This window comes from Lissotriton helveticus, chromosome 3_1 (assembly GCF_964261635.1).
Source record: "Lissotriton helveticus chromosome 3_1, aLisHel1.1, whole genome shotgun sequence".
Taxonomy (NCBI): Eukaryota; Metazoa; Chordata; class Amphibia; order Caudata; family Salamandridae; genus Lissotriton; species Lissotriton helveticus.
Window position 1 is genome coordinate 849,429,317 of NC_136061.1, and position 26,079 is coordinate 849,455,395.

Consider the following 26,079-nt stretch of genomic DNA (forward strand, 5'->3'; position numbering starts at 1 on the left):
ACCGGGACAACCACCACAACCGTTGATTGTTAAAATTCTCAATTATCGCGATGGAGACATGCTGCTTAGACAAGCTCAAATAAAATCCCCCATCGAGTATGAAAACAAAGGTATCTCATTTTACCCCGACTATACCAACCTGGTGCAGATACAGAGGTCCTCCTACTATGAGGTTAAAAAGAGACTACAGAGAGCCAAACTCCGCTACGCCCTGTTATTTCCTGCCCGCCTCAAGGTGATTCATGATAATAAAACTCACTTCTTTGAGAGCCCCACGGACGTGGAGGAGTGGTTGGAAGTGATGGACATCGACGAGAACCCGGAACCGACCCAAGGCTCATCGGTCAACGGCTCCGGGGATGGATCGGACCACACCGGGGACTTATCCAGCGCTCGGAATACGGAACCAAAACGGCGTAAACCGAATGCCTACCAACAGAAGAACGGACAGGAAGCTGCAGTCGCAATGGTGGGCTCTTTTAGAGAGGAACATGGGACAGTCAATACGGACACTGAAGATAGCACAGTGCACTCTGACTCGGAACACAGTGTGGTATTGTTCCCGACAGTGACACCTAGAGCGGCAGATGAAATCCTAGACAAGGCCCAGGAAAAACTCTGGAAATGGATGAGACCAGAGACTTCAAGATATATCGATATCCTTTTTTTTCTTCCATGATAGTTGAACAGCCGGGGCCCGAGGGGGGAGAGGGGACCCACACAGGGGAAAGATGACCATGTTTAAATATTGATATGCTGAGACTAGAAGTATCTAAATTATGTTTGTTGTATACTGAGGATGGGAATAGGCCTTCACACCCCACGCTCCTGCGCAGAGACACAACATCGTGGGGGCAGAGAAATGGCCCCCCCTTCCCCCTCCCCAGCAGTAAAACGGCTACTGGTAATAGATGATTATATAATAACTCTCCCGGTGGTACCGTTGAGCCGGCAGCGCAGGAGAGTATGGCTCTCTGGACACGGCCCATGCTTAGCCGACCCCCCAAAAGCGTATGCACCGTAGATTGTTTGGTTATGGTTTGCATTTTATTGTTCGGCACAGCACAGTTACGAGGTTGTGCCTCTAGAGTTCGGGAAGGGGTGGGAGCCGTCTCCTGGCTAGAACAGATACTATACACATTGCAACACGAAAAGATACCCATTGTGACACCTGTATTTGGATATGGCTGACAAAAAGGAAAAAAGGGAAATATAGGCTGGTTACCTGGAATGTACGTGGGCTAGGGGCAGTACAGAAACGTCACAGAATACACGCTTTCTTGATTCGCCAACAAGCGCACATAGTATTCCTACAGGAATCTCACCTAACACAGCCCGAGATACACACACTGCGGAAGAGATGGAGAGGAACTGTATTCTCCACAACGTACTCCGCCTTCTCCAGAGGGGCCACAATATGGGTGCGATATGGTACCCCTTTCGTGGAACTGGAGAGGAGGGTGGACGACCAAGGACGGTATATCCTGGTGAGGGGCACACTAGACGGTGCACTGATAGTCCTGGGTAGTATCTACGACCCGAACTTTGACCAGGACAGGGTCCTTGCAACCGTAGGACGGGCTCTGACGGACTGGATAGATGTCCCCTGGATATTGGGGGGAGATTGGAACATGATACTAGATGTAGACCTAGACAGATCACACCCTCCCCTCCAGGCGACAGGGGTACACAAAATGTCTGACTTGTTTGGGACGTGGCTTCAGGGATGGGGAATGACAGATGTCTGGCGTGCATTACACCCAACACATAGAGTATTCATACTACTCTCCTGTGCATAACCTACACACCTGCCTAGACAGATTTATTTGTACTACCTCCTTAACAGCCAAGTGTACGTCCTCGGATTATCTCGCTAAAACGTTTTCAGACCATAGACCCCTAACACTTGACCTACACTGGGGAAAGAGACCCTCCCCAGTGCCCACCTGGAGACTCAACCCCTCACTACTAGAAGATGGTCCATTCTGCACACACCTTTCAGACACGTTAAATAATTATTTCAGAGAACACTGGGACTCTACGTTCTCGAACCTGGTTGTGTGGGACGCTACGAAGGCTGTGATAAGGGGAGATGCAATCGGCCGACTGGTGGGGACCTGACAAGAAATTAATGGAAAACTCTGCAAGGTGGAGAACCGCCTGAGGGAGCTAGAGACGGAGGCGGGAATAGACCCTGGGCGCAAAAGAGACTTACAATTATGTAATATTGAACACGCAGAACTCCTGGAAACCTTGAGGGTTATGGATTATGGAGACTATCTGAGACGCCAGCAGGCGGAAGCGTTTAGATCCGGAGCCCTACTAGCTCGTCTGATCCGGGACACTCCTGATACCCCCGTAATTACGAGCATCCGCGACGACACAGGCAGGGAGGTAGGCACACAACTGGAAATTAACACTGTGTTTAAGGTTCACCTGGAGCGGCTATATGCCCCCCCCCCCCCCCCCCCCCGGGCGCTAGGGATGATATGATGGAATTCCTACGGGGACTGACGATCCCTACCCTGACCCGGGAGGTACAGACTGCCCTAGCCAGTCCCATAACACAGCCGGAAATAAAAATAGCTATCCACACACTTAACCGAGGCAAGACTCCTGGCATAGACTGGGGAATTTTATCAAACTTACTCTGAAACGCTAGCACCCGTCCTAGAGAAAATATACAAAACTGCTTATGAAGTCGGTCATTTATCTGTCACGACCATGCAGACTGTGGTAATATCCGTTCCGAAACCCGGCAGGGACACCCTTGATGTGAGTAACTATAGACCCCTCTCCATGCTTCCCACGGAGTACAAGATCCTTAGCAAAGCTATTGCCCTGCGTATACAAGCCCATCTTCCAGGCTTGATTCATACAGACCAATGTGGCTTTCTCCCAGAGAGGAGCACCTCCCAGAATACGCGCCGACGCCACGCCCTCATGTCGGCCACGCCACAGGATCTGCCGCAAGCCGGCTGCATTGCCCTGGACCTCCGGCAAGCATTTGACTCCCTGACATGGGACTTTATGTTTGAAGCCCTACGACGCTTCGGCTTCCCGGATGCCCTGATAAAGTGGATTTGTTTGTTGTATACGAACCCAACAGCTAGAGCACGCACGGGCAGGTATACCTCAGACAGCTATGTCGTCCATAGGAGCACCCGACAGGGTTGCCCGCTGTCGCCGTTACTGTTCGTACTCACACTTGAGCCTCTGGCAATCGCACTCCGGGCTAGAGCGGCAGAGGAGGGCATATCAGTCGGAGGAACCCATAATTTGATCTCCATATATGCCGACGATATATTGGTGTTCCTCCGAGATCTGCAGGGAGATCACTCACATTTAGCAACAATTTTTGAACGATTTGAGAATATTTCTGGCTTGGCCATAAACCCGGTGAAATCACTGGGCTTTTGCTTCCGGGAAGGACAACGACCTACCCATGTACAGTTTGGTGCCTATGAGATCCAAATAGCGCCGACTACATTCAAATACCTGGGCATTAATGTATAGCGAAGTCAGGAGGACCAGATTGAGGGTAACGTACGAAGGGCAATCAATGGTCTTCGAGGTAGTGTGAACTTCTGGACATCCCTACCCCTGTCTGTCATGGGAAGGGTGGCGATTTCAAAGATGGTCCTACTTCCCCGGATACTGTACTACTTTGTAAACTTGCCGGTCCTACTCCCATTGCAAATTTTGCCACACTGAACACGTCACCCTCATCTGGGGTTCGGGGAGATGCCGAATAAGCCTCAAGAAACTACAATTGAATACCAGACAGGGAGGCCTAGGTGTGCCAGACTTACGAAGCTATTACGCAAGCCAACTCCAATGGCTGACACGATGGGTGGCAGGTAGGAACCTACACGAGATCGCTTTCACGACAGATAGACTGGCGAGCGGAGAACTACACTCCCTCCGGCTGCCAAGATCCCCAGAGATTGCCACCCCCTGTTACTCACTGCTTTGCGGTGCTGGCGAAAGGCATTGGCGTACACAGCAGGGACCACTCCCTACGCAGAAAACATTCCCCTCCTGGGGCTCCCAACACTGCAGGGAAGTCTGACACAACGCAGGTTACGACCCTGGACGGATGCGGGGGTGGATAGAGTGGGTGACCTGTTCGGGGACGACACTCTACTGGACCATGTCTCCTTTGCACAATGCACGGGGGCCCCACTCCGAATGTACCTTCTGCACGCCTTGGTGACCCACTATGTACGACATACATGGGCTCCACAACGTACCAAGCCAGAACAACATGAACTGGTACATCTCCTCCACTACATGGGGACGGGGGGACATCTAGTAAGATGGCTCTATGTGGGCATTAGGGAACATGCGACTCTGCCCCTCACCACACTCAGGGAGGCCTGGGCTGCGGACACAGGGGAGGCCATAACGGACGGGGAATGGAAGACTATCCTAGGACATCACAGGAGAGTGTCCAGAAACGTTAAATTCAAATTCATACAGGCCATGATCTTCCACAGGGCATATCTCACCCCCCAAAGGCTCCACAGGATGCTCCCTGACTCTCCCCACAACTGCCCTAGATGTCGGGAGGACGAAGCTGGCATTCTCCATATGATGTGGATGTGCCCGAGAATACGCAATTACTGGGTGACTATCAGAAACACACTACATACTGTCACAGCTATGCAGATCCATGAGGAGGCACTACCCTGCCTGATAGGACACAGGAAGAGACCCAAAGCCCGCAAAGCGCAACTGAAACTACTGGACTTAGCCCTCTTGTTGGCACTCAGGGTTATAACTATGAGGTGGAAATCGACCAGACCCCCGAGTGTGGACATATGGCGCTCTGACTTGGTAAAATGGGGCAAAGCTGAATCTGCGGCCCTGCGCAGGAAAGAGGAGAAGGGACTCCGTAAATATCCTATAGCACTAGAATGGGACCGAATGTTGATCGAGATGGAGGGGTGGACCTAGGAATGTCACAAGGACGCAACACATGATCGCACACAGGGAATGCAGAATGATAGCGCATGTAGAGACAACTGCAAGATACACAGGCTAACCAAGCCAAGAGACTGAAAACTCTATGAACAGAATAAAGTCAATATACCGAGAATGCAGAGTGTACACAGGGTACGGCCAGGAGACTGGGAGGGGGAGGGAAGGGATTGGGGGACAGTTCAGGGCATAGGCGATACTGTAATTTGCATGCAAATGATAAATGATGAAGTAGAAGGATATATTGGAAAATATAAGACAAGGTACAAAGGAAAATTATGAATGTTAATCCGCCGCCAGTTAAAGTTAAGAAAAAGTGAAAAGACTGACAGAATGTAAACTGATTGAACGTAAAGTGTAATGCCGGACAGTCACGAATAAAGAGTTTAAAAAAAAAATTCCTACATCTACAAAGATGTAATCTGGCATACACCTCCATAAGATTACATCTTGCTGCCATAGCAGCTTACCTGCAAAACGGGCAGCAGTTGTCATTGTTTAGGGTTCCTGCCATTAAAGCATTTATGGAAGGTCTTAAAAGAATAATTCCTCCCAGAATTCTGCCCTCTCCAATCTGGAGTCTAAATATTGTCCTTACCAGGCTCATGGGTCCCCCAATTGAGCCTTTACACAAATGCGAGTTGCAATTTCTCACTTGGAAAGTAGCTTTTCTTGTGGCCATCACATCTCTCAGAAGAGTAAGTGAATTCCAGGCATTATCCATACAAGCACCATTTTTGCAAATCCATCACAACAAAGTGGTTATTAAAACAAACCCTAAATTCCTACCTAAAGTAGTCTCTCTCTTTCACCTTAACCAGTTCGTTGAGCTCCGTCTTTTTTCCTCAACCTGACTTGGTTGCAGAATGGACTCTTCATACGCTTGACGTTAAAAGAGCTATTCTTTACTACATTCACAGAACAAAAGGTTTCTGGAAAACTAAACTTTTTGTAGCTTTCTCACCACCACAATAAGGCAATCCTATATCAAAAGCAGGAATTGCTAGATGGATTGTTAAAACCATTCAAATATGCTATCAAAAAGCAAAAAGTACTTTATCAATTTCCCCTATGGTGCATTCCATACGCAAAATAGGGGCATCTATCGCATTCTTAGGAAATACCCCCATGGATGACATTTGTAAAGCAGCAACATGGTCTACACCACACACCTTCACTAAACCTTACTGTGTAGATGTTTAAGCAAAACAACCAGCTAGTGTGGGCCAGGCTGTACTAAAAACACGGTTTCAAACTGCTGCAACCGATACTGGTGACCACTGCGAAGGCAACACTGCTGTATAGTCTGTGCTACAGTATACAATGTACAGCTTGTATGCCTCAAACGGAAAATGCTAGTTACCCGTATGCATCTGTTCTTGGCATGTAGAGCTGTAGATTTGTATACGCCCACCCGCCTCCCCGGATACCTGTATCTGTTGCAGTAATATCTTACTTGGATACATTATACAGGGACATCTTTCAATTTCTAACTAATCCATCTTCACCCTTTACGGTGAGAACAATCTGAAGATGGAGTCTATGCCCAAGCACACTACAAACCAAAGGAGGAGTCTCCTATCTCGTTACTACCAAACTTCTATCATAACAAAGTGCAAACATCCGAGCCCAACACCAGATGGCGCTCTATGCTACAGTACGCAAATCTACAGCACTACATGCCAAGAACCGATGCATACTAGTAAGTAGCATTTTTCTTCTTACTCGGTTGCGGTCTTCAAAAATCATGATTTCCTAAAGTTAAGGGTTTAGTTACTACCTTTTACTGACTTCAGTTAACCTTTTAAATAAGTGCTTGCTGTATGTGTGTGTATATAATATAATTAAAAAAAATGTTATTACTGAGTCGAGTAAACGGCAGCCCCATGCACAGGGAAAAAGCCAGGAGGGCCACATGCGGCCCCAGGGCCCTACTTTGAGTATCACTGCTTTAACAGCTTCATTGAGGTGTAGCATGGCTGGAGTCCGGGGTATTACCAAAGTCCAAGCCAGAACTAAGCACAGCTACCTATGTTTTACATCTATGCTAAACACCTGAATATATGGCAGGTGGCTTTAGTGTAAAGCATGGGAACTCTCAAACATTTTCCCAGGGGCCAAAAAGTATAGTCTGTGGTGTGACCAAATGCCACATTAATAGGTGTATGATATTGGGGTAGGGCGAAGGAGTTTGTAAGGTGGGTGTAAGGTAAGCGATGTATGTATATGTTGTCGGCAGTGAGTCGGAGTTATTTTGAGGGTTTCATTCCATACCGCCCTGTAAATCAAGGCCCTGGTCTCTAGAAGAGTCTTGCATTTATCAATACTGTTTTGCAGCGTGAATCTTTCTGGATTCACTATGCTGTGCATTATTCCGCGGTCTAGTGGTTGGGTCCGGAATCGTAGTCTTATCTTTGTTTTTTGTTGTTGTTTTTTTTTGTAGCCCAGGTGGGCGTCGACGTCCCACCTTTTGGTGTCCTTCCTGTGACATCGGCATGCTTCCTGCGGAAGCTCCCACCCTTGGGTGCCATCTTCAGATTCTTTTTTCCGCCGTTTGGTCTGGATCGTTCCCGAGAGGGCTCCAGAGATTTGGAGAAAAGAGAAGCCAAGAACCAAGTTTTTGAGAAGAAAAGACTTAAGAAGACGCAGTGAGACTACAGCATCGAAGGGGACGACGAAGGAAGAAGATCTTTGAGGAACTTCGACGTCCAGAAGAGAATGCGCAATCAGGGGGCCCCCTGAACGCAAGAGATCGACAACACACCATTCAAATTCTGGCAGAACTGCCACCACAAGTACGCGCAGAAAGACCAGCACCCCGTTTGCAACCTCTGCCTGCCGGTCGACCACGAAAGCAGGGACTGCAACGCCTGCTCTGTCTTCACGCCGAAGACCCTTCGAGTGAGAGAGAGAGGCAAAGAAGAGCTATCTTTGCCATGCAGGGCAAGGGTCAACCTCCGTCCCTTCGAGACCAGGGACTATCGACCGACTAGGAGGATTACGTCACCGAAGACGACGACTACACGGTCGTGGAGACTGATAATCCGAAGACTCCAGAGAAGGTAGGAGACTCGACGCCCCAAAAAGGCCCGAAAGAATCTCGACAGTCTGCCCAAGACTCTCGAAAAAACGAGGGCAAGACCCCAAAAGCGCCGACGCCTAAAGCTCCGGCATCGGCAGCAACACCCAGGGCCAGCGGACCCTCACGGAAGGACTCCCTGGCGCCGAAGGGCGGCGACCAAAAAAGGTCGTCAAAGCGTCCACGAAAAGGAACGCTCAACGCCAAAGACCTCTTCGACGTCAACAAAGGACGCAAGACCCGTCTCGACGCCGAAACCCGTCTCGGGGCCATCAAGCCAGACGAAGAGACCGGCACAACCAATCGACGCCAAACAGGCGGCCGAGATGGAAAGAAAGAAGAGAAGACTCGAGGCAGAGATGGAGAACATCCTGCAGATGCCCCAGAGTTTTCCACATGGCAGCTTACTTGTCCAAGTTCGCTATTGGCATTGTTCGCAGGGTGGGGGTATGAACGTTTCTACATTCATGTTTGAAGCTAGCACTTTGAATGAATTAAGGTGAAACACATCTGCATGTAAATAAAAAAAAATACTTTTTAGAATTTTGAAGAGACTGTCCTATTTGACATGTTTGTTGCAAGATGCCTTCAAAAATTAAGGTGTTTAAGTTAAAAGTTGCAGGACTCCTTCTTTGCTTCCTTTCTTCTACTTAAGTTAACCTGCAAATAAATGCTTGCCCCTTTAACATCTTTCTGAATGTTAGTGCTCTGTCAAGTAAACAGCAGCCCAGTGCTGCTGTTCACCAGGGGGCATATGTAAAGATCAGGTGGGCCGTATTTTGAGTATTGCTCTCTAGAGTTATTGCACCTATCTCTGAGGATTTGATGATGGGCAATATGTTGCAAAATTTCATCTGCTGGCAGAACACCTCCTGGGATGGACAACCACTTTGCTGAGCTCCTAAACAGGATGTAGCAACCAGTCCATGAGTGGGAACTCAACCCACAAGTCCTTCTTCCCTATTTTCCCAAGTGGGGGTTTCCTCAAATGGACCTATTCGCAGTCGCAGATAAAGCAAAATGCCCAGACTTTGCCTCCAGGTTTGCACACCCACTATTCAAAGGCAATGCTATATGGATGAACTGGTCAGGGAGATTTTCCTACGCTTTTTCGCCTGTCCGTCTTCAGTTTGTGGTTTGGAGACTTGGGCAAATATCTCTCACCCTCACTTTAGTAGTTTCCCATTGGACTCCCCAACCATGGTTCTCTACAGTACTCACTCTCTGTAGTTCCAGACCAGTGCTTCCTCTCAACCAAGACCTTTTCACTCGCAATCATGCACCTAAATCCTTGCGATTTGACTCCTGAGGTAATAGAATTTGGATATCCTAATCTTCCCCCTGAATGTATGACTATTCTAAAGGAAGCACGTAGACCTACAACTAGAGCATGTTACGCAGTGAAGTGGCAGGGATTCGTTTTTTACTGCCACAATAAACAAGTGAATCCACTTGCATATATAATAATAATCTTTATTAGGATATATAAAAAATATATCCTTAAAAGCAAGTCGCAATATTCCAACAGCTATACACGTTAAGAGAAAAGGAAAATCAGTTGAACGACGATTATTTAAATGAGGGACCTCCAGATCGCATTCTTCTTCTGTTATATATGAAAGATTAAAACGTAAGTGCAAAGCAATGAAATCAGCATGACATTAACACAGAAGAGGTTTATAATAATGGTTAGCTGTATTCAGCTTGTAAAAACAGTTGATGTTCAGTAGATTACTACGAGTTATGATAAAATGCAGTCAGATAAAAACAGAACAAACTAATCGATAGCAGCAAGTTGTGATAAAATAAAATCAGAGGGAAACTGTTTTAGCAGCTTGAATATAAAATGCATTTTAATTTAAACTATTACTTAAAGGAGAGGCGTTGGGTGGCCCTTCCGGTTTCTGCATAAAATTACGGTATGCATGACGTAAGTTGTAAGGCCTATATTTAAAACTGTATTTTCAGGGGACAAAGCTGCAATAATAGCCTGTCTGCAGGACCGAATACCCAACCTGTTCCACTCCGTTTTCAATTTACGTCTGCGCTGTAACATAGAGGGGCAGAGACAGACCATGTGCTCCAAAGTTTCAGCCGTCTTGCCGCACCCTCTCCACATTAAATCTTCTGAAGTGCGGCGCCAAGGGGGCAAATCTTTTAGGAATTGCCAGTCACCCAGTCTTATAGCCATAAAGCGGAGTTTTAAATGCAGAGAGTAAGTGCAGGACAGGTAGGTAGCAGGGGATACCTGCCCGTAAGAATTCATAATTGCTCATGCATGTCTGCGTTTAGCAAAGTGAGCTTTATCTGTAATTAGGGAGCTCATTATGACGCATTTCTTAATGCTAGTTTTGAATGCTGTCGTACTAGGGTTGAGGGCCCATAGCTCGCCCGCAGACATTTCGCGGATGGAGTCCTTAAAAAGGCGACCATACGAGCCCCCTGGGCTTGATGCAACTGTGCAAAACATTATTTGGTACCTTCATGTGCAAACCTCTAGACTAGTTTACGCTTCTATATGTCTACATTTAGGTACAGTTTCTGCCGTTCTACAAAACAGGCAGCATTTGTCTTTGTTCAAGGTACCAGTTATTAAGGCTTTCGCGGAAGGCCTTGATTGATTCTGGCTGGATTTCCACCTGCACCAGTATGGAATCTCAGTATAGTGCTTACCACACTTATGGACCAACCAATCAAACCATTGCACAACTGTTCCCTACATTATCCAGTATTATGGGTGTCTTTCATAGATTCACATGCCTGAATCATTCCCCGTCGTCGAGATGGGAGTCCCCTGTACATAGAAAAGTAATGTCCTATAGACATACATAGAGAAAAGTAGGCCTAAGGGCCTTCCTTAGTAGCCTATCTATGTCCTTTTGTAAAAAGGACCAAACTCTAGAAGGTAGCCAATCAGCTACCACCTCCCTCTAGAACCTTCCTGCCAGGAGCCTCAGTCTCTCAGATTTTCTACCGCACGTTGTTCTAGGGAGTCTCCACCTGAGTTCTCCTCAGGTTTCCTAGATTTATCTCTTTTCCTCACAGTAATTGGATATTTTCTTCAACAAACAATGGCTGATCAGCAGAAGAAAGGGCTTTTCAGAGCCTGTTCATCTTGTGGTGAGAAGATTCTGCACGTCGATGACAAGCATGAAACTTGCCTCTACTGTCTTTATCCTGATCATTCTCCTAAAGAATGTAGAATTTGTAGAACATTCTCTACAAAGACACTTAAAGACAGGGAAGGAAGACTGCTCCTCTGGTTGAACAGACTCAAAACCAGAGATGATGTACTGTCTTCGGAGGATGGTGAAATGGCTTCAGTTTCATCAAAACTATCCTTGAAGAGGCCAAGGGTTGCTTCCCCTAGCCCTACAGACGTTCTTCCTAAAAAGACTACCACAAAGTCTTCTGAGGTACAATCCGTCACGTCTGAAAAGGAGGTTCCCACCTTCAGAAAACCAACTCAGTCATCGACGAGTTCGTTGACGCTTTCTTCAAGAAAAACAGCCTATGTCTCCACATCGACCACGGTGTCAACGACTATAGCGTCGTCAGCCTCTTCATCGACTACGACAACTCAATCGTCGACGGCGGGTAAGCCACTGTCATCGATTATACTTATAAAAAAGCAATCGACGTTGCTTAAAGTTCCGTCGACGGCATCGTCTACGACGACACAGTCTATGACAAAACAAAAACCGTCGACGCCTGCACAGACGACTAAGGCGCCATCGACATCTGGCGCACCGACGACGAAGACATCGACGACGATAAAGGCATCGTCGACATCGAAGACACGTCAACGAGGATGCCGTCGACGAAGGCAACGTCGACGGGCACAACGTCGACGACGAAGGTACCGTCGACGGGCACACCGTCTATGACGAAGGTACCGTCGACGGGCACACCGTCGACGACGGGACCGTCGACAATTGAAAAACAATCGGCGTCCGTACCGGCGACGACACCGACGACGACACCATTGTCGACGTCATGGAAAAAATCAGATTTGATTCCGCCAAAAAAGACTACTAAAAATCCTATTACGCCAGATCTAACATCTCCAAGTAGGGTACAAAGATTACCCCCATCTTGTCTCCTACAGGATGATGAATCAGAAGATGACCAGTATGATCAAGCTACTAGTCCTTCAGATCTCATTGTTAAGTGCCAGAGCACAGATGAAGATGGAGATGATGTCATTTTTACTGGGGAGACTGTACATGCACAAGTCCAGACACAGGTCACTCCTATGGTCTGCCTTCCAGTATCTATAGTCTCAGATCTTCAATTCTTGATCCAAGACTACAAAAAACGATTTCCCGAATCACCAGCGGCCCCTTCAACTGAGAAATCTCCAGCATCATCCAGACCGCACCCATCTCCAAAGACAAGACCACCACCTTTGGATATCCCTCAGGAGAGAGAAACGGTTCATAATGTTCAGTCCTCTGACGACGAGGGCGAGGAACCAGAAGAAGGGGAGGTACGGGACAAACTGTCCAATAACAGAGATGATGATTATATCACTCATTCTCCGGCCACACCTGAACCCCATACTTCGGAATCCCCACCAGTGGACATTGGCGGATTCCACAATTTGGTGGAAAGAGCAGCCACGAGATTCCACATGACTATGGAATCACATGAAACAGACTGTTTCCTATATGATTTTAAAGATACGATCAAAAAGACAGCCAGATCAATTCCCATAATTGATCACATATGGGAACAAGGTCAGCAATTGATGCAAACACCAGCATCTGTCTCCATAGTGGTGCCCAGACTGGATAAAAAGTATAAGGCACCAACAACGGCACCTACTTGCCTTAATGCACATCCCAAACCAGATTCTGTAGTCACCCAGGCGGCTCAAAAGAACTCTAGGAATCAGTCCTCTCCACTGTCAGCACCACCAGACAAGGAGGGCAGGAAACTAGACGGCATCGGCAAACGTTTTTCAACCACGTCGGCCATGACTATCAAATTAGCTAACGCCATTGCGCTACTAGGAAGATAAAACAGGCAATTGTGGGAAGACATTGTCCCTTACCTGACAGAAATACCTGAAGGAGGGACAAACCTCAGCATCAGAAATCATCGATTGTGCTGTAGATGTCGCAATGACAGGCTTCCGACAGCTGGCAGGTGCAGCAGTCTTGCGAAGACGAGGGTTGCTCAAAGCAACATCCTTCCGCCAAGAAGTCCAAACTAAGGTCCTAGACATGCCCTATGACGGACAACACCTATTTGGTGAGAAAATAGACGAGGCCCTGCAGGCAATCAAAAAAGATAGACACGGCACGAGCTCTTGGCACGTTACAGTTCAAAAACCAGTCCTTTCGAGGGAACAGGGGTAGAGGTCAGCCCTCTTACAGAGGATCATACCAAGGAAAATCCTCATACTCCTATAATCAAAGCCGATCACAATACCAGCAACAGCAGCAAGGTCGCCAGACCTCCTACGGGAGATCAAACTTCAGAGGAAAAAACCAGAGGACACCGGCCGGCGCACGCCAATGACCGTTTCCAACAGCCAGTCCCTCCACCATCTCGTTCTTTCAAAATTGGAGGCAAACTGACACACTTCCTCCACAATTGGAGATCAATAACAACGGATCGGTGGGTGCTCCAATTAATCCAACACGGACACTCATTGGAATTCAGTTCAATCCCCCCGATAACACCTCCTCGCAAGATTCAACACAGACGCCTACGATTTACTCCTTCAAGAAATTTCATCAATGTTGAAGAAAGGAGCAATAGAGCGAGTCCCATCCGCTCAAAAAGGGAAGGGATTTTATTCCCGCTTCTATCTAATACAACAGAAAAGGAAGAAATCGAGGCCCATACTAGATCTCAGGGCACTTAATACATTCTTGAAGAGCCAATCCTTGCGGATGGTGACCATTCAGGAAATCTTGGGATCTCTAGAGGAAGGAGACTTTGACGTCTTTAGACCTGCAAGACGCATATTACCATGTCCCAATACACAGGCGCCACAAACAATTCCTAAGATTCGCAGTAGCAGGTCAGCACTACCAATTCTGTGTCCTCCCATTCGGCCTCAAATCGGCACCTCGCATTTTCACAAAGTGCCTCTCTCCAGTGTCAGCTTTCCTACGTCCGCAAGGACACCAGGTCTTCCCCTACCTGGACGACTGGCTGGTGAAAGCACCATTTATGGCAGGCGCACAAATGTCTTCCAACGCCTGTCTCAATATTTTCAAAAAGCTGGGCCTGAGATTCAATCACGAGAAGTCATCCTTACAGCCCTCCAGAGTTATAACATTCCTAGGGGCAACTCTAAATACGATCTTTTTTTTTTTTTTTTTATATAAACTTTTATTGTTATTCGTGCTCACATACACAGCAGTGTGCCTACAACCATATTAGGCCGGCAGCGATACACATACAGTTCTATAACGGTAAAGACGATAGGAAGATCACAGGGAAAGTATTCGGACACAGCCAACTTCAGGTCATGAAATCATAACGGGGCAAATAGCCATTGGACAAGTATTCAAGTGGTAGTAAATGGAAACATAATTCGTGAATCAATGGAAGTGCTAACAGAGCAATATAGCAGTAGAGCGTGTGGCATAGCAATAATCAGACACAAGACGTATTCACGCCCCCCTAAAAAACAGCGGCATTACATTCCTAGTACATAGTGGTGTGGGTGAGAAGCAGAGTAAACCAGCATTATAGTTCACAGCAGCAATCAGTCATGGTCCCGCAGTTCAGCCAACCCCACAGAGTCGCGCAGCCTCACAGAAATGCCGGTCGGGTGGTAACCTTTACCTTCAATTAGTCAACAGCAGTAGGGCAATCAGACTCCCCACCCCCATCGCCCCGATCCTATATATTGCACATGTATCTATTACAATTCCACCGCTGGGGTCACATCAAGAACATCGGCTCCCTCCGTCCCCTGTGTTGCATTTAAAAGTAGGTATGCCTGCAGTGGACCCTAGAGGTCAAAGGCAGTAACTCTGAGAAAATTCCATACTGCTCCTGACAGTATAACATATCTTGTAACCAGTCTTTGAATTTAGGGGCACGACCCCGCCCCCACCTGCATGCCAGATGTCGCCTTGCCAATAACAATGCAACATTAGTGTATTTCCTAACATTCCTCGTTATGCGTGCAGTATAACCCAGCAGGAACAGCAGCGGATCCAATTCCAATGTGATCCCTATCATAAGGGAGATGCCCTCACTAACTTGCGACCAATACTCCTGCACCTGCAGGCAGTCCCATGCTAAATGGAGGAAGTCCGCCCCTTCCTGTCCGCATCTCTCGCATCTGAGTCAGCTAATCCGAACCTGACCTTCCTGACTGGCGTGTAATACAGCCTGTGGAGGAACTAGTAATGTATAATTTTAAAGCGACAGCTAGACATCACCTCACCCGATAGGGCACAACAATATTCCCACTGGTCATCCGTGATTTCCCTGCCAAGGTCATGTGACCAGTGTCCTAGCCGCGCTCTCCACAACCGGTAATTCTTTCCGGAGGCTTTTATATATGTTTAACACTAGATGCGCACCATCCGTGCTACTTAGCACAACCATAAGCGGGGCAACACTGGGGGGTTCGCGAGGGAATTCGGGTAGTAAGGTTCTCAGGCCCTCTCGCAACTGTAAAAAATAGAATATCTCTAAGGGGGTAGGCGTACTATCCCCAATTTTTTTTTCCCGAGAACGAAATATCCCATCGTGGAATAGATCGCCCCACGTCCGAATCCCTAAACGGCGACACATGTTCCGGGAGCCCAATTCTTGGAAGAGCGCCATTTGCGCGTGATAAGTCAGTGGTAGTCAAGCCGTATAAAGTAGCGAGGTCTGCAAACGTCTCCCTATTCTATGCCATGCATCCATTGTACAAGTTACCGTATTAGTCTGCATTTCCAACACCGATATGGGGGCATCAACCACACCGTCCAATGGCAGTGGGTGGGCAATAGTCTTCCGCTGCAACCTGCTGCATAAAGGCAGTAGGTTTCATCCAATAATACAAGTAGTGTGCCTGTGCACTCAAATAATAAACTTCAAAATCAGGGATGTCGAAACCTCCCACACTATAAGGCTGTGTAATGACCGCCTATCGAAGACGCGCCTGCTTGCCCCCCCATACCAGACGTATAAGTTCGGAACGCAGAGTTTTGAAAAAAAAGCACCCGGGTGATAAGGTATATTGAGGAACATATATAGAAAACGCGGCAAGACCACCATTTTTATGAGGGAGACTCTAGCCGCCAAGGACAAGGGGAGTTTGATCCAACGGGTCACCGAGTCCGCCAGTTTAGTTATAGCCACTCCATAGTTCAGTCGCAATGTGTCTCCCTTGTCTCTCGAGAGTTGTATCCCCAAGTATCGCAACTCCGAAGAGCACCATTCCAGAGGATAATCGAGCGGGAATTCCGACACAGCAGGTGTTAGGGGGAAAAACTGGGACTTACTCCAGTTGATGGAGATGCCGGAAAGGGCACCGAAGGTGACAAACTCTCGCAATAATGCGTTCAAGGTAGTCTGGGGCTCCTTGACGTAAAGCGTGATATCGTCAGCATATAGCGAAATAGAGAGTTGCCGTTGAAAGCAGTTAAATGCGCTGGTTTTGTGTAGCTGTCGAATGCGACAGGCCAGCGGCTCTATCACTATGGCAAAGAGTAGAGGGGAAAGGGGGCACCCCTGACGAGTACCCCTTGTTATTGCAAAAGTATCAGTCAAGAGGCCGTTCGCAAGCACTCTCGCCTTCGGAGCTGTGTATAGTAAACGCACCCAATCAATAAATATCGGGGGAAAGCCCATCCTCTGCAATACCGTAAATAAAAAAAACCATTCCACGGAATCGAAGGCTTTTGATGCGTCCAGAAAGACAGCAGCGAGCGATATCTCAGGGCTCACCGTTTGGATTAGGGAGAAAACAGTACGGAGGTTGTGCGTTGTAGATCTCGTGGGGACAAATCCCGATTGATCAGGCAATATGAGCGTGGTCATGAGCAGAGAGAGTCTCGTGGCGAGCACCTTGGCCAGGATTTTGGCATCGCAGTTCAATAGCGATAATGGACGATACGAGTCACATTGTGAGGCATCTTTACCCGGCTTAAGCAAAGACTTAATTACAACCTCTCTCATGGATCTCTGCAACACGCCCTCTTCCAAGGCATCCTCAAACACCTCTTGCAAGACAGGAGCCATGACATCGATATAACATTTATAAAATTCAGCGGGAAGCCCATCGTGACCAGGTGCCTTCCCGTTGCTCAAGGACATTATGGCATATCGCACTTCCTCGAGCTTGAATGGAGCTCCTAGAAACTGTCTATGGGCATCGCTTATCCAGCAGAGTGCGATATCCCCCAGGAAGCTGTCCAAGTAGTCCCCAGTCGCTCGCGATGTATACAGTTGCTCATAGTGTTTGGAGTGTGTTTAGTATGCCAGCTGAGTCTTTGCATGTCCTCCCATCCGCCAGTTCTAGGATAGCGTTAGAACCTCGTGCTATGCGAACTGCCATGGACAGTGCCCTCCCCGGTCTCCCTCCCTCATTGTACGCGCGGGCTTTCCAGTGCTTACCCTTAAACTGTACCTCTCTATGCGCCTCAGCTTCGTATTCCGATAATTTGGCCCTGAATTCCTGCTGCGTAGACCCCGTGTCTCCCCATACCATGTCTCTCTCCAGAGCCCGCAGGTCTTCCATCTTATGGAGTGTGCGCTGTATGTCTCTCAGTACCCCAGAGCTTTTAGCAATGCACCACCCCCTCACTGTAACTTTGAAGGCCTCCCAGACCGTTTCCACACTATCCACAGTATCCTTGTTACGAGGAAAAAGTTATGTTATCTCTAAGTTCCTCCGGAAAACCGTGTCAATTAGAATGTTAGGGTGTAATCGCCAAGGTGGCCGTGGTTTACTAAACCCTGGCATGTCTATAGTCAGGAGAACCGGGCAGTGGTCCGATTGTGTCCTGGGTAGGTGCTGCGCAGTCAGGATATGGGGTGCTAAATTTCTCGACACAAAAATATAGTCAATTCTAGCCCATGTTCCCGTGTATGAAGTGAAGTGCGTGCCATCCAGCAGGTCAGGATGAAGGTGTCTCCACCCATCAACTAATTCCTCATCATCCACTATCCCCCGAAGGACATATCTCTCTCCAGGATGGTAGGTCGAACACCCATCCGCTCTATCCAACCCTGGGCGTATAGCAACGTTGAAGTCTCCACCCCAAATCACATGAGTAGATCCTACATCCACCACCATACCCCAGAGCGAAGTGAAAAAATGGGGGTCATCGATATTAGGAGCATAACAATTGGCAATGGTGAGTCTCTCCCCACCCAACCTTCCCCACAATACTACATACCTCCCCTCCTTATCTATATGGTGACCTTGCAGCACAAATGGGAGGGCGCGATGTATAAGGATGGCAGTACCTCTTGCGTACGAGGAGTAGTTTGAGAACCCGCACGCCCGCCCATCTTGTACCGAAATTGGACGTGGCTGATGGGGGGTTGTGAGTTTCTTGTAGCATAACCACCTGTACGTTATGCCTATCCCAGTACGCCACCAACTGTCTGCATTTACGCATGTCCTTAAGCCCCCGCACATTCCATGATAGAAAGGTACATTTGTTAACTTCCTCCGCTCCCATTAATGTCCGCTGTGTCCAACTTTTGAAAGTTACCATGCGTCAGCAATATCAACAGCATAGTGCAATCGCTCCTGCCAATACCAATAAACCATATCTGTTTGCTTGTGTATAGCGCACTCATTCAACTCACGCAACCCCCAGGCATTCCCCCATTCCCTCCCCACCACCCACTGAAGCATCCCCAACTTGCCAGGTTCGTCATCCCCCCCCAACCCGCCCCAACTTCCTCAACAGCCAAGGGTGAGAACATACCCTATACCAACAGTAACTGTATGGGTAATACCCTCTAGGTAGCATTCCAGGTGGCACACATTTCCCCCTCTGCTCCACCAGCTCCCTCAGGCGGGGCCTATCCAGCCAGTGGGGGGGGGGGCACCCAGCGAACAGAATCGAACTCCGCTTCCCCCGGGCCAATCCCCAGTCCCATCTTAACTTGAGGAGGAGGACCCACCAGCGAACATAATCACAGCCAAGGAGTAACCCATGAATCAGTACTCACGAACAGGGATCAAATTGAAACACCAAAGTCTCAAAAGCTGCGAGATCATTGTTCATCATCCTCCATATGTTCGCGTCTCCGGTCCGACTCATCCTCTCCATCCCCATTTTGATGCGCCGTACGCTTGTAGTGTTTGATGAAGTCTTCTACTTGTTGCGGCTTCGTGAAAAACCTCTGACGCCCTTGACAAGTGACCCGCAAGCGAGCCGGATAGAGCAGAGCATAATCCACCTGGAGATTGCGAAGTTTCGCTTTGACATCTAGGAACTTGCGACGTTCCTCCTGCACCATGGGTGTGAAATCTGGGTAGATCGTGAAATTGTTGCCATCATAGGAGAGCGTATTGGAGGTTCGAGCCGCACGCAAGGCAGTATCCCTATCTCTATAGTTCAGCAAGCGGGCAATAATAGGTCTCGGCTTCATGCCCGGTTTGGGCACAGGGCCCAGGGATCTATGCGCCCTCTCCACTATAAACTGGGGCGAGAATGCTTCCGGGCCCACCGCTGCTAGCAAGAGTTTTTCCACATATTCCTCCATTTTTCCCACATTGGTGGATTGCGGAATACCCACTAGGCGTATATTATTGCGCCGGCTTCTCGCCTCCAAATCCTCATTCTTGGCTGCTATAGTGCGCAGTAGGTCATCCATCCGAGTAAGCCGCGTCGTGTGCTGCGTCGAGGTATCCTCGATGTCCGAAACCCGCTGTTCCGCTTCCTTTAGTCTCCCCTCATGCACATCCAGTTTGTGGACAACAGCATCCATCCGGGACGACATCCTGTCTACCTTATCCGCTATGGTCGCAAATCCTTGGCGCATCTCGCGGAGGATTTCCTGGACATCCGTGGATGTGGTCGGCTGGCCATCACCAGAGGTACCGGCCTCAGTTTGTTTCTGTTCCGGGCTGGTGCGAGTCCCCTTTTTGGTAGCGTCAAACGTGAGTTTTGGTTGCCGCGCATCTGGCCTGCCCATTTTCGCCACCGGTCAGGGTGACGGACACGATATGCAAGGAACTGCGCTACCAGGAGCACTCCGGAAAGGCAGGTGAGTAGACCAAACCAGTCAGCGTATGTCGCTAAACAACCAGGCACCCCCTGGGATCAGGAACCGTGTAGGATGCAGATGTACGTCCAGGACAGGGCTCTGACGATTCTTCCTGGCCGTAGGCAGCCCAGCAGACCTAGACCTGACCATGCCCCTGCCGTCTCACAGCAAACCAGCAAATGTTCTGCACTCTGAAGTCGCAGGGTTCCCAAGTCTCAAGCAGGGTGGTCGGGAGCCCTCACCAGGTAGAAAACACAATTGCCACTCCTACGCTGGCCGAGAACGAGTAGGTGCACGCACTCTAGTAGCTGGGTTGCATTCAGTCGTCGGTATGGCACCCTAATCTGCAAGAGCGCAGCCAATTGTTCGTCCCTACGCTGATGTGCACGCAAAGGGTAGCATCACGCTGCCTCTTCCATGGGTGTAGGCACCAATCGCAGGTCAGCGTAGTTCCCGCTACTATCAAGGCCAACAGTATGAGATGGGGGGGTGCCTTACGCAGTAGCAGTTTGCCAGCTCCTCCTTACCGCGTTGTTGACAGCACCGGTCACTTTCTGGCGGACCCAACTCCTCGTCTCTCGTAGGTGGCAGGGCGACCTATTCAGCCAGCAACAAGGGGCATTGGAATCCCCACTAGCACACAGTGGTAGCGCACAGTCAAGCGTATCCACTCCACTCCTCAGCACAATGTGGGCAAGCCGAGCAATCCGTCCCTAGGACTCGCCGTTTACAGCGCAGTTTTTTCTCCGGCGCCAGCCGCCATGTTTTCGAGTCCCTGCAGGGCCCCGGTAGCACTCAACAGTAAACACGATGAAGCGAGGGTCGCAGGGGTTGCAGGCGTGCAGTGCTCAGGCGGGATAAGTCTCACCAGGGCCAGTCTCACGGCCACACACGGTGCTGGTAACCGCTACGCGCAGGGCTCACAGCATTCGTCCCTCACCTCCGTCGCCTCGCTGTCTGCAGGGGATTTTCGTGCCAATTGGGGCCTGCCCTTCTCCACGGAATCCCCAGCCTTGCGTCGTCAGGCAGGCCGCCCAGCCGCGTAGTCTCCTCCACCGGTCAAGACCGCTGGTAACGGAAGAGCCTCTCCCGCCCGAAGTCCGCAAGCTATCGGCACCAAAATTGCACCGGAGCTTCCGAGGATCCCCCTTTACAGATGGGAGAAGTTACAGCCCGGTAGAGTGCCGAGAACAGGAGAAATGCAGGATCAATGTCGCCAGGATGTGGGAGCCTCACGGAAAGGCATCCATTCACAAGTGCGCCACCTAGCGCCCCCCTACGACCTCTTCAAAAGCATTCCCATCTCAGGAAAGGAAACACAAACTAATTACTCTGGCCACCGCAGTGACTTTGAGGAACACCATCCGAGTCCGTACTTTCAAGTCCCTCCTAGGGATGATGTCCTCGTGTATACTACTCATTCCTCACTGTTGGCTCAGAATGCGCCCCCTCCAAGAGTCTTTGACCAAGCAGTGGACTCAGTGTACAGGCTCTTTCGAGGATCACATCGTGATTACTCGCCAAATCACCAAGGCCTTACTCTGGTGGAGGACACCCACGAACATATCGCAAGGACTAACGTTCCTGCTGCCTGCAATTCCACATGTCATAACTACAGATGCCTCTCTAGAAGGATTGGGAGCAGTCCTTCAAGAATTGCAAATCAGTGGCAAGTGGACAGACCAAGAGAGGAAACTCCACATCAACCTCCTAGAACTGAAGGCAGTTTTCCTAAATCTCCAGGCCTTCCTCCCGCGCATCAAAGACTCATCAGTGCTTGTAAGAACAGACAACACAACAACAATGCACTACTTGAACAAGCAGGGAGGGACACGTTCGCTGACACTATCTCGCGAATCGCCACAAATTTGGAACTGGCTAGTACTCCACAATATCAAGCTAACAGCAGAGTATGTCCCAGGCAAGGACAATGTCATAGCAGACGCTCTGAGCAGACAGATGTCTCTGTCCCACGAATGGGAACTCAACCAAAAAGTGCTGAACGACATTTTCTCGAAATGGGGGAGACCGCAGATCGACCTCTTTGCCACCAGGGAGAATGCCAAATGCCACAACTTCGCAAGCTGACATCCCCAATCGCGGTCACTAGGAAATGCATTTTCCATCGCCTGGCGCAACGTGTTTGCGTACGCATTTCCGCCATTTCCCCTAATAACAAGAGTCATTCGGAAAATGAAAACCGAGCACTGCACACTGATTCTCATTGCCCCGTACTGGCCGAGGCAGCATTGGTTCACGGACCTCCGTCGCCTCTCAGTCCAACCATCAATCCATCTGGGCCAGCATCCATCCCTACTCACGATGTCCAAAGGCCAAGTACTCCACCCGAATCTGAAATCTCTGAGTATCGGCATGGCTCCTGAGTACCGAGAGTTCTACCAACTAAACATTCCGCAGGAGTGCAAGGATGTCCCAGCGAAGGTAAGGGCAGACAGCACAAACAAAACGTATTCCTTGAAATGGAAACACTTTTGCGTTTGGTGTATGGACAAAGATCTCCATCCCTTTCGGATCACTCCGGAGCAGCTCCTACCATATTTATTACACCTGGCACAATCAGGACTTGCCCATGCCTCTATCAGAGTTCATCTGGCAGCAATCTCCCGCTTTACAAGAACTTCCAAAGGACCCTCTCTCTGGTCCCACAGATTAATAAAGCAATTCCTTAAAGGGCTCTACAGATCCTTTCCTCAGCCACGCAGAGTTCCACCAACATGGCACCTTAATGTGGTACTCAACCAAATGATGAAACACCCGTTTGAGCCCATCCATAGGGCTGATATCAAATGCATTTCATGGAAAACAGCCCTACTTTTAGCTCTGACCTCAGCGAGACGGGTCAGCGAGCTACAAGCTCTTTCCATACACGATCCCTTCATGCAGTTCAAGGAAGATAGAGTGATTTTAAGGACTAATCCTCGCTTCATTCCTAAGGTCCCCTCGGACTTCCATTTAAATGAACCACTAGTCCTCCGATCATTCTTCCCAAATCCTAGTACTGCAGCTGAAAGATCCCTTCACTCTTTGGACCTAAAGAGATGTCTTAAATTTTACCTAGACAAAACAAAGCATTTCAGGAAAACGAATCAGCTTTTCATCGCTTTCAGCAGACCAAGAAAAGGCATGCCACTTTCCAAACAAAGCATTTCACGATGGATATCCTCTGCAATTGCCTTTTGCCATGAGAAAGCCGGACGACCATTACAATCCACAGTACGAGCTCATTCTACAAGAGCTATGTCAACATCGGCTGCACTATTCGCTGGGGTGCCAATTCTGGACATTTGCAGGGCAGCGACCTGGAAGTCGCCGCACACATTTACCAGGCACTACTGCCTGGATACGGAACTGATGCAGGATGCAGCTGTGGGCCAGGCTGTACTTCGCCATCTATTCCAGTGAGATGAGCCTTCCTCCTTCCCACCATCCTTTGCTGGTATGCACATTTACTTCTTTATTCTGTTTACTTTTTGATGGTTGCTAGTCGCATGATGTGTATTATCTCAGACTGCTTATACTGCCCCATCACAAATGTGCATAATGTATTGCTTGCTACTCTGATTCAGGCATGTGAATCTATGAAAGACACCCATAATACTGGATAAGAAATGCGTTACTTACCTGTAACTGCAGTTATCCAGTATTGGTGTATTTCATAGATTCACATGCAACCCTCCCGCCTCCCCAGGAAGGTCTCATCTCTCTCTCTATCATATATTACGCCTACCTAGCTTGGTGCGTACGAAAATCTGAGACTGAGGCTCCTGGCAGGAAGTGGTAGCTGATTGGCTACCTTCTAGAGTTTGGTCCTTTTTACAAAAGGACATAGATAGGCTACTAAGGCAAGGCCCTTAGGCCTACTTTTCTCTATGTATATCTATAGGACATTACTTTTCTATGTACCGGGGACTCCCATCTCGACGACGGGGAATGATTCAGGCATGTGAATCTATGAAAGACACCAATACTGGATAACTGCAGTTACAGGTAAGTAATGCATTTCTTTCTTGTCTTGGAAGGTTCCCTTTTTAGTAGCCATTACTCACTTAGACGCGTCAGTGAGCTCCCGGCATGTCCTTGGAAGAACTTTTCCAACTTGCCATTTTTCTGGTGAACCGTTTGTTACTCGTCTGCAATGGGGTTACACTTGTCTACATGAGGGTATACACTTGTCTACTTGGGAGAATAGCTGTGATCAACAATTTTCCCCATGTTTTGAATATCCACTCCTTCATACATAAATGATCAGTGCTCAACCTAAGTGGACTAGAGTCTGAGCCTGGCTGGTCTTTAACTCAAGGCAGGTCCTATAATTAAAAAATGAAAACAGCTGGTTGGACTAAATGAAAAGAGATAGCAGGGAGTGAAAACTGAAAATGAAAAACCTGGAAATGAAAAACCTGGTGCTTGGGGTTTTGTTACTATCCTTGTTTAAGCACCTGCTGCTAAAAATCTTGTGTACATGTTACTGATTTGTATTTTGGCTGGGCATCCTAAACAATTTTTCTTATCCTTGTATCTTTGTCTTGAATAGGAGCTTTACAGACCAGCTGCGCAAGATCTCAAAAGATGCGGGGATGCCGATCCAGGGGCAGCCTTGTTTCTGTAAATATGCACAGGGTGCCGACAGCGTGGAACCCATGTTCAAGCACTTAAAGCTAACTTATGTTGGTCTGCAGCTGATTGTCGTGATCCTCCCTGGAAAGACTCCTGTTTATGGTATGGGGCGAGTAAGGGGAGGGTTAAATACACCTATCCGGATACAGTGATTAATTCTTTTATGGGTGTGTTAGTTCAGTGAGAAACATGTTAAACTATGTGCATCTGGAGTGTTGGCTACCTTTCAACACTTTCAGTATGCAGCATTCGGTCTTGCATAGGTTCACATGCTTTGAATCGTTCACTCGTGTCTGATGCTTGACTGTAGTTTGTCAGAGTATGTGAATCTCTGAGAGAATGTAATGCTAGAGAAATCCCTGTTGCAGGTTTGTAACTATTGTTTTGAGTAGCTTACGTTTTTTGGCAATTGAATCAAAGTTAGTTTTACTAATGGGAAAATAAGTCGGACTTCAGCATTTAATCAATGTCCTGTCTCTATTGCCAAATTACACTTGGCTTATCTATATTTTCTCAAACTGTTTACTTTTTAGTGATGCGAAATCCCCTGCACCTGAGGAAATGCAGGTCATGCCGTTTGTCAGTTTCACTAGTTTCTGTGGTGGACAGGCTTCTCTTCCTTGTAGGCCTTTCCATTGTTTGATTGAGCACTTCTAGTTTTGTCGACTAAAATCATAAAACAAGAGTTCTTATCCTGGCTTCCCGAAGTAGCCATGACCTGATATTGTGAATGTTTCTGTGTACCTCATTACCGTCATGCAAAAATTATGTTTTGAACATGGTCTGCCTCCAGTCTGAGGCACTGTAAAAAGCGTTTATGCAGCCAACTCCCACTTGTAGTTGCTAGATCTTGGCCTATTCATTGAGATCACAGCCCTCAAATCTTAGATTGTGTTCAGAGGGTGTGAAAAACCCACCTCTTAAATTAAGCGGTCTCACCCGAAGCTGGCTTTCTGGTCTGCTGTTAGCACACTTGGCTTCTGGTTTGGATCTATAGACTTGTGTAGTGTTTGGCTTAGAACCATTTATTTCAGGCAACTAATAGAGAGATACATTTTCATTACACTCACTGCAACAGGCTTCAGACCCAGTATGACAATGATGGATTAGAAGCATTTATCTGCTTGACAGCTGCAAGGACATCTTCTAGAAGACCTATTAATTTGTAGCCTATTTAATTGTCT

At 48.2% G+C, this 26,079-nt stretch overlaps 1 protein-coding gene across 4 annotated transcripts in view; it reads left to right on the forward strand.

Annotated features, from left to right (window-relative positions):
* The window catches only part of AGO4 (argonaute RISC component 4), a 601,932-nt gene that overhangs the window by 346,279 nt on the left and 229,574 nt on the right, over positions 1 to 26,079 (forward strand). For all 4 annotated transcript variants that reach the window (XM_078681164.1, XM_078681162.1, XM_078681161.1 and 1 more), the window contains exon 12: positions 24,813 to 24,997. In XM_078681164.1, coding sequence (XP_078537290.1) covers positions 24,813 to 24,997 — 185 coding nt within the window. The remainder of the gene's footprint in view (positions 1 to 24,812; positions 24,998 to 26,079) is intronic.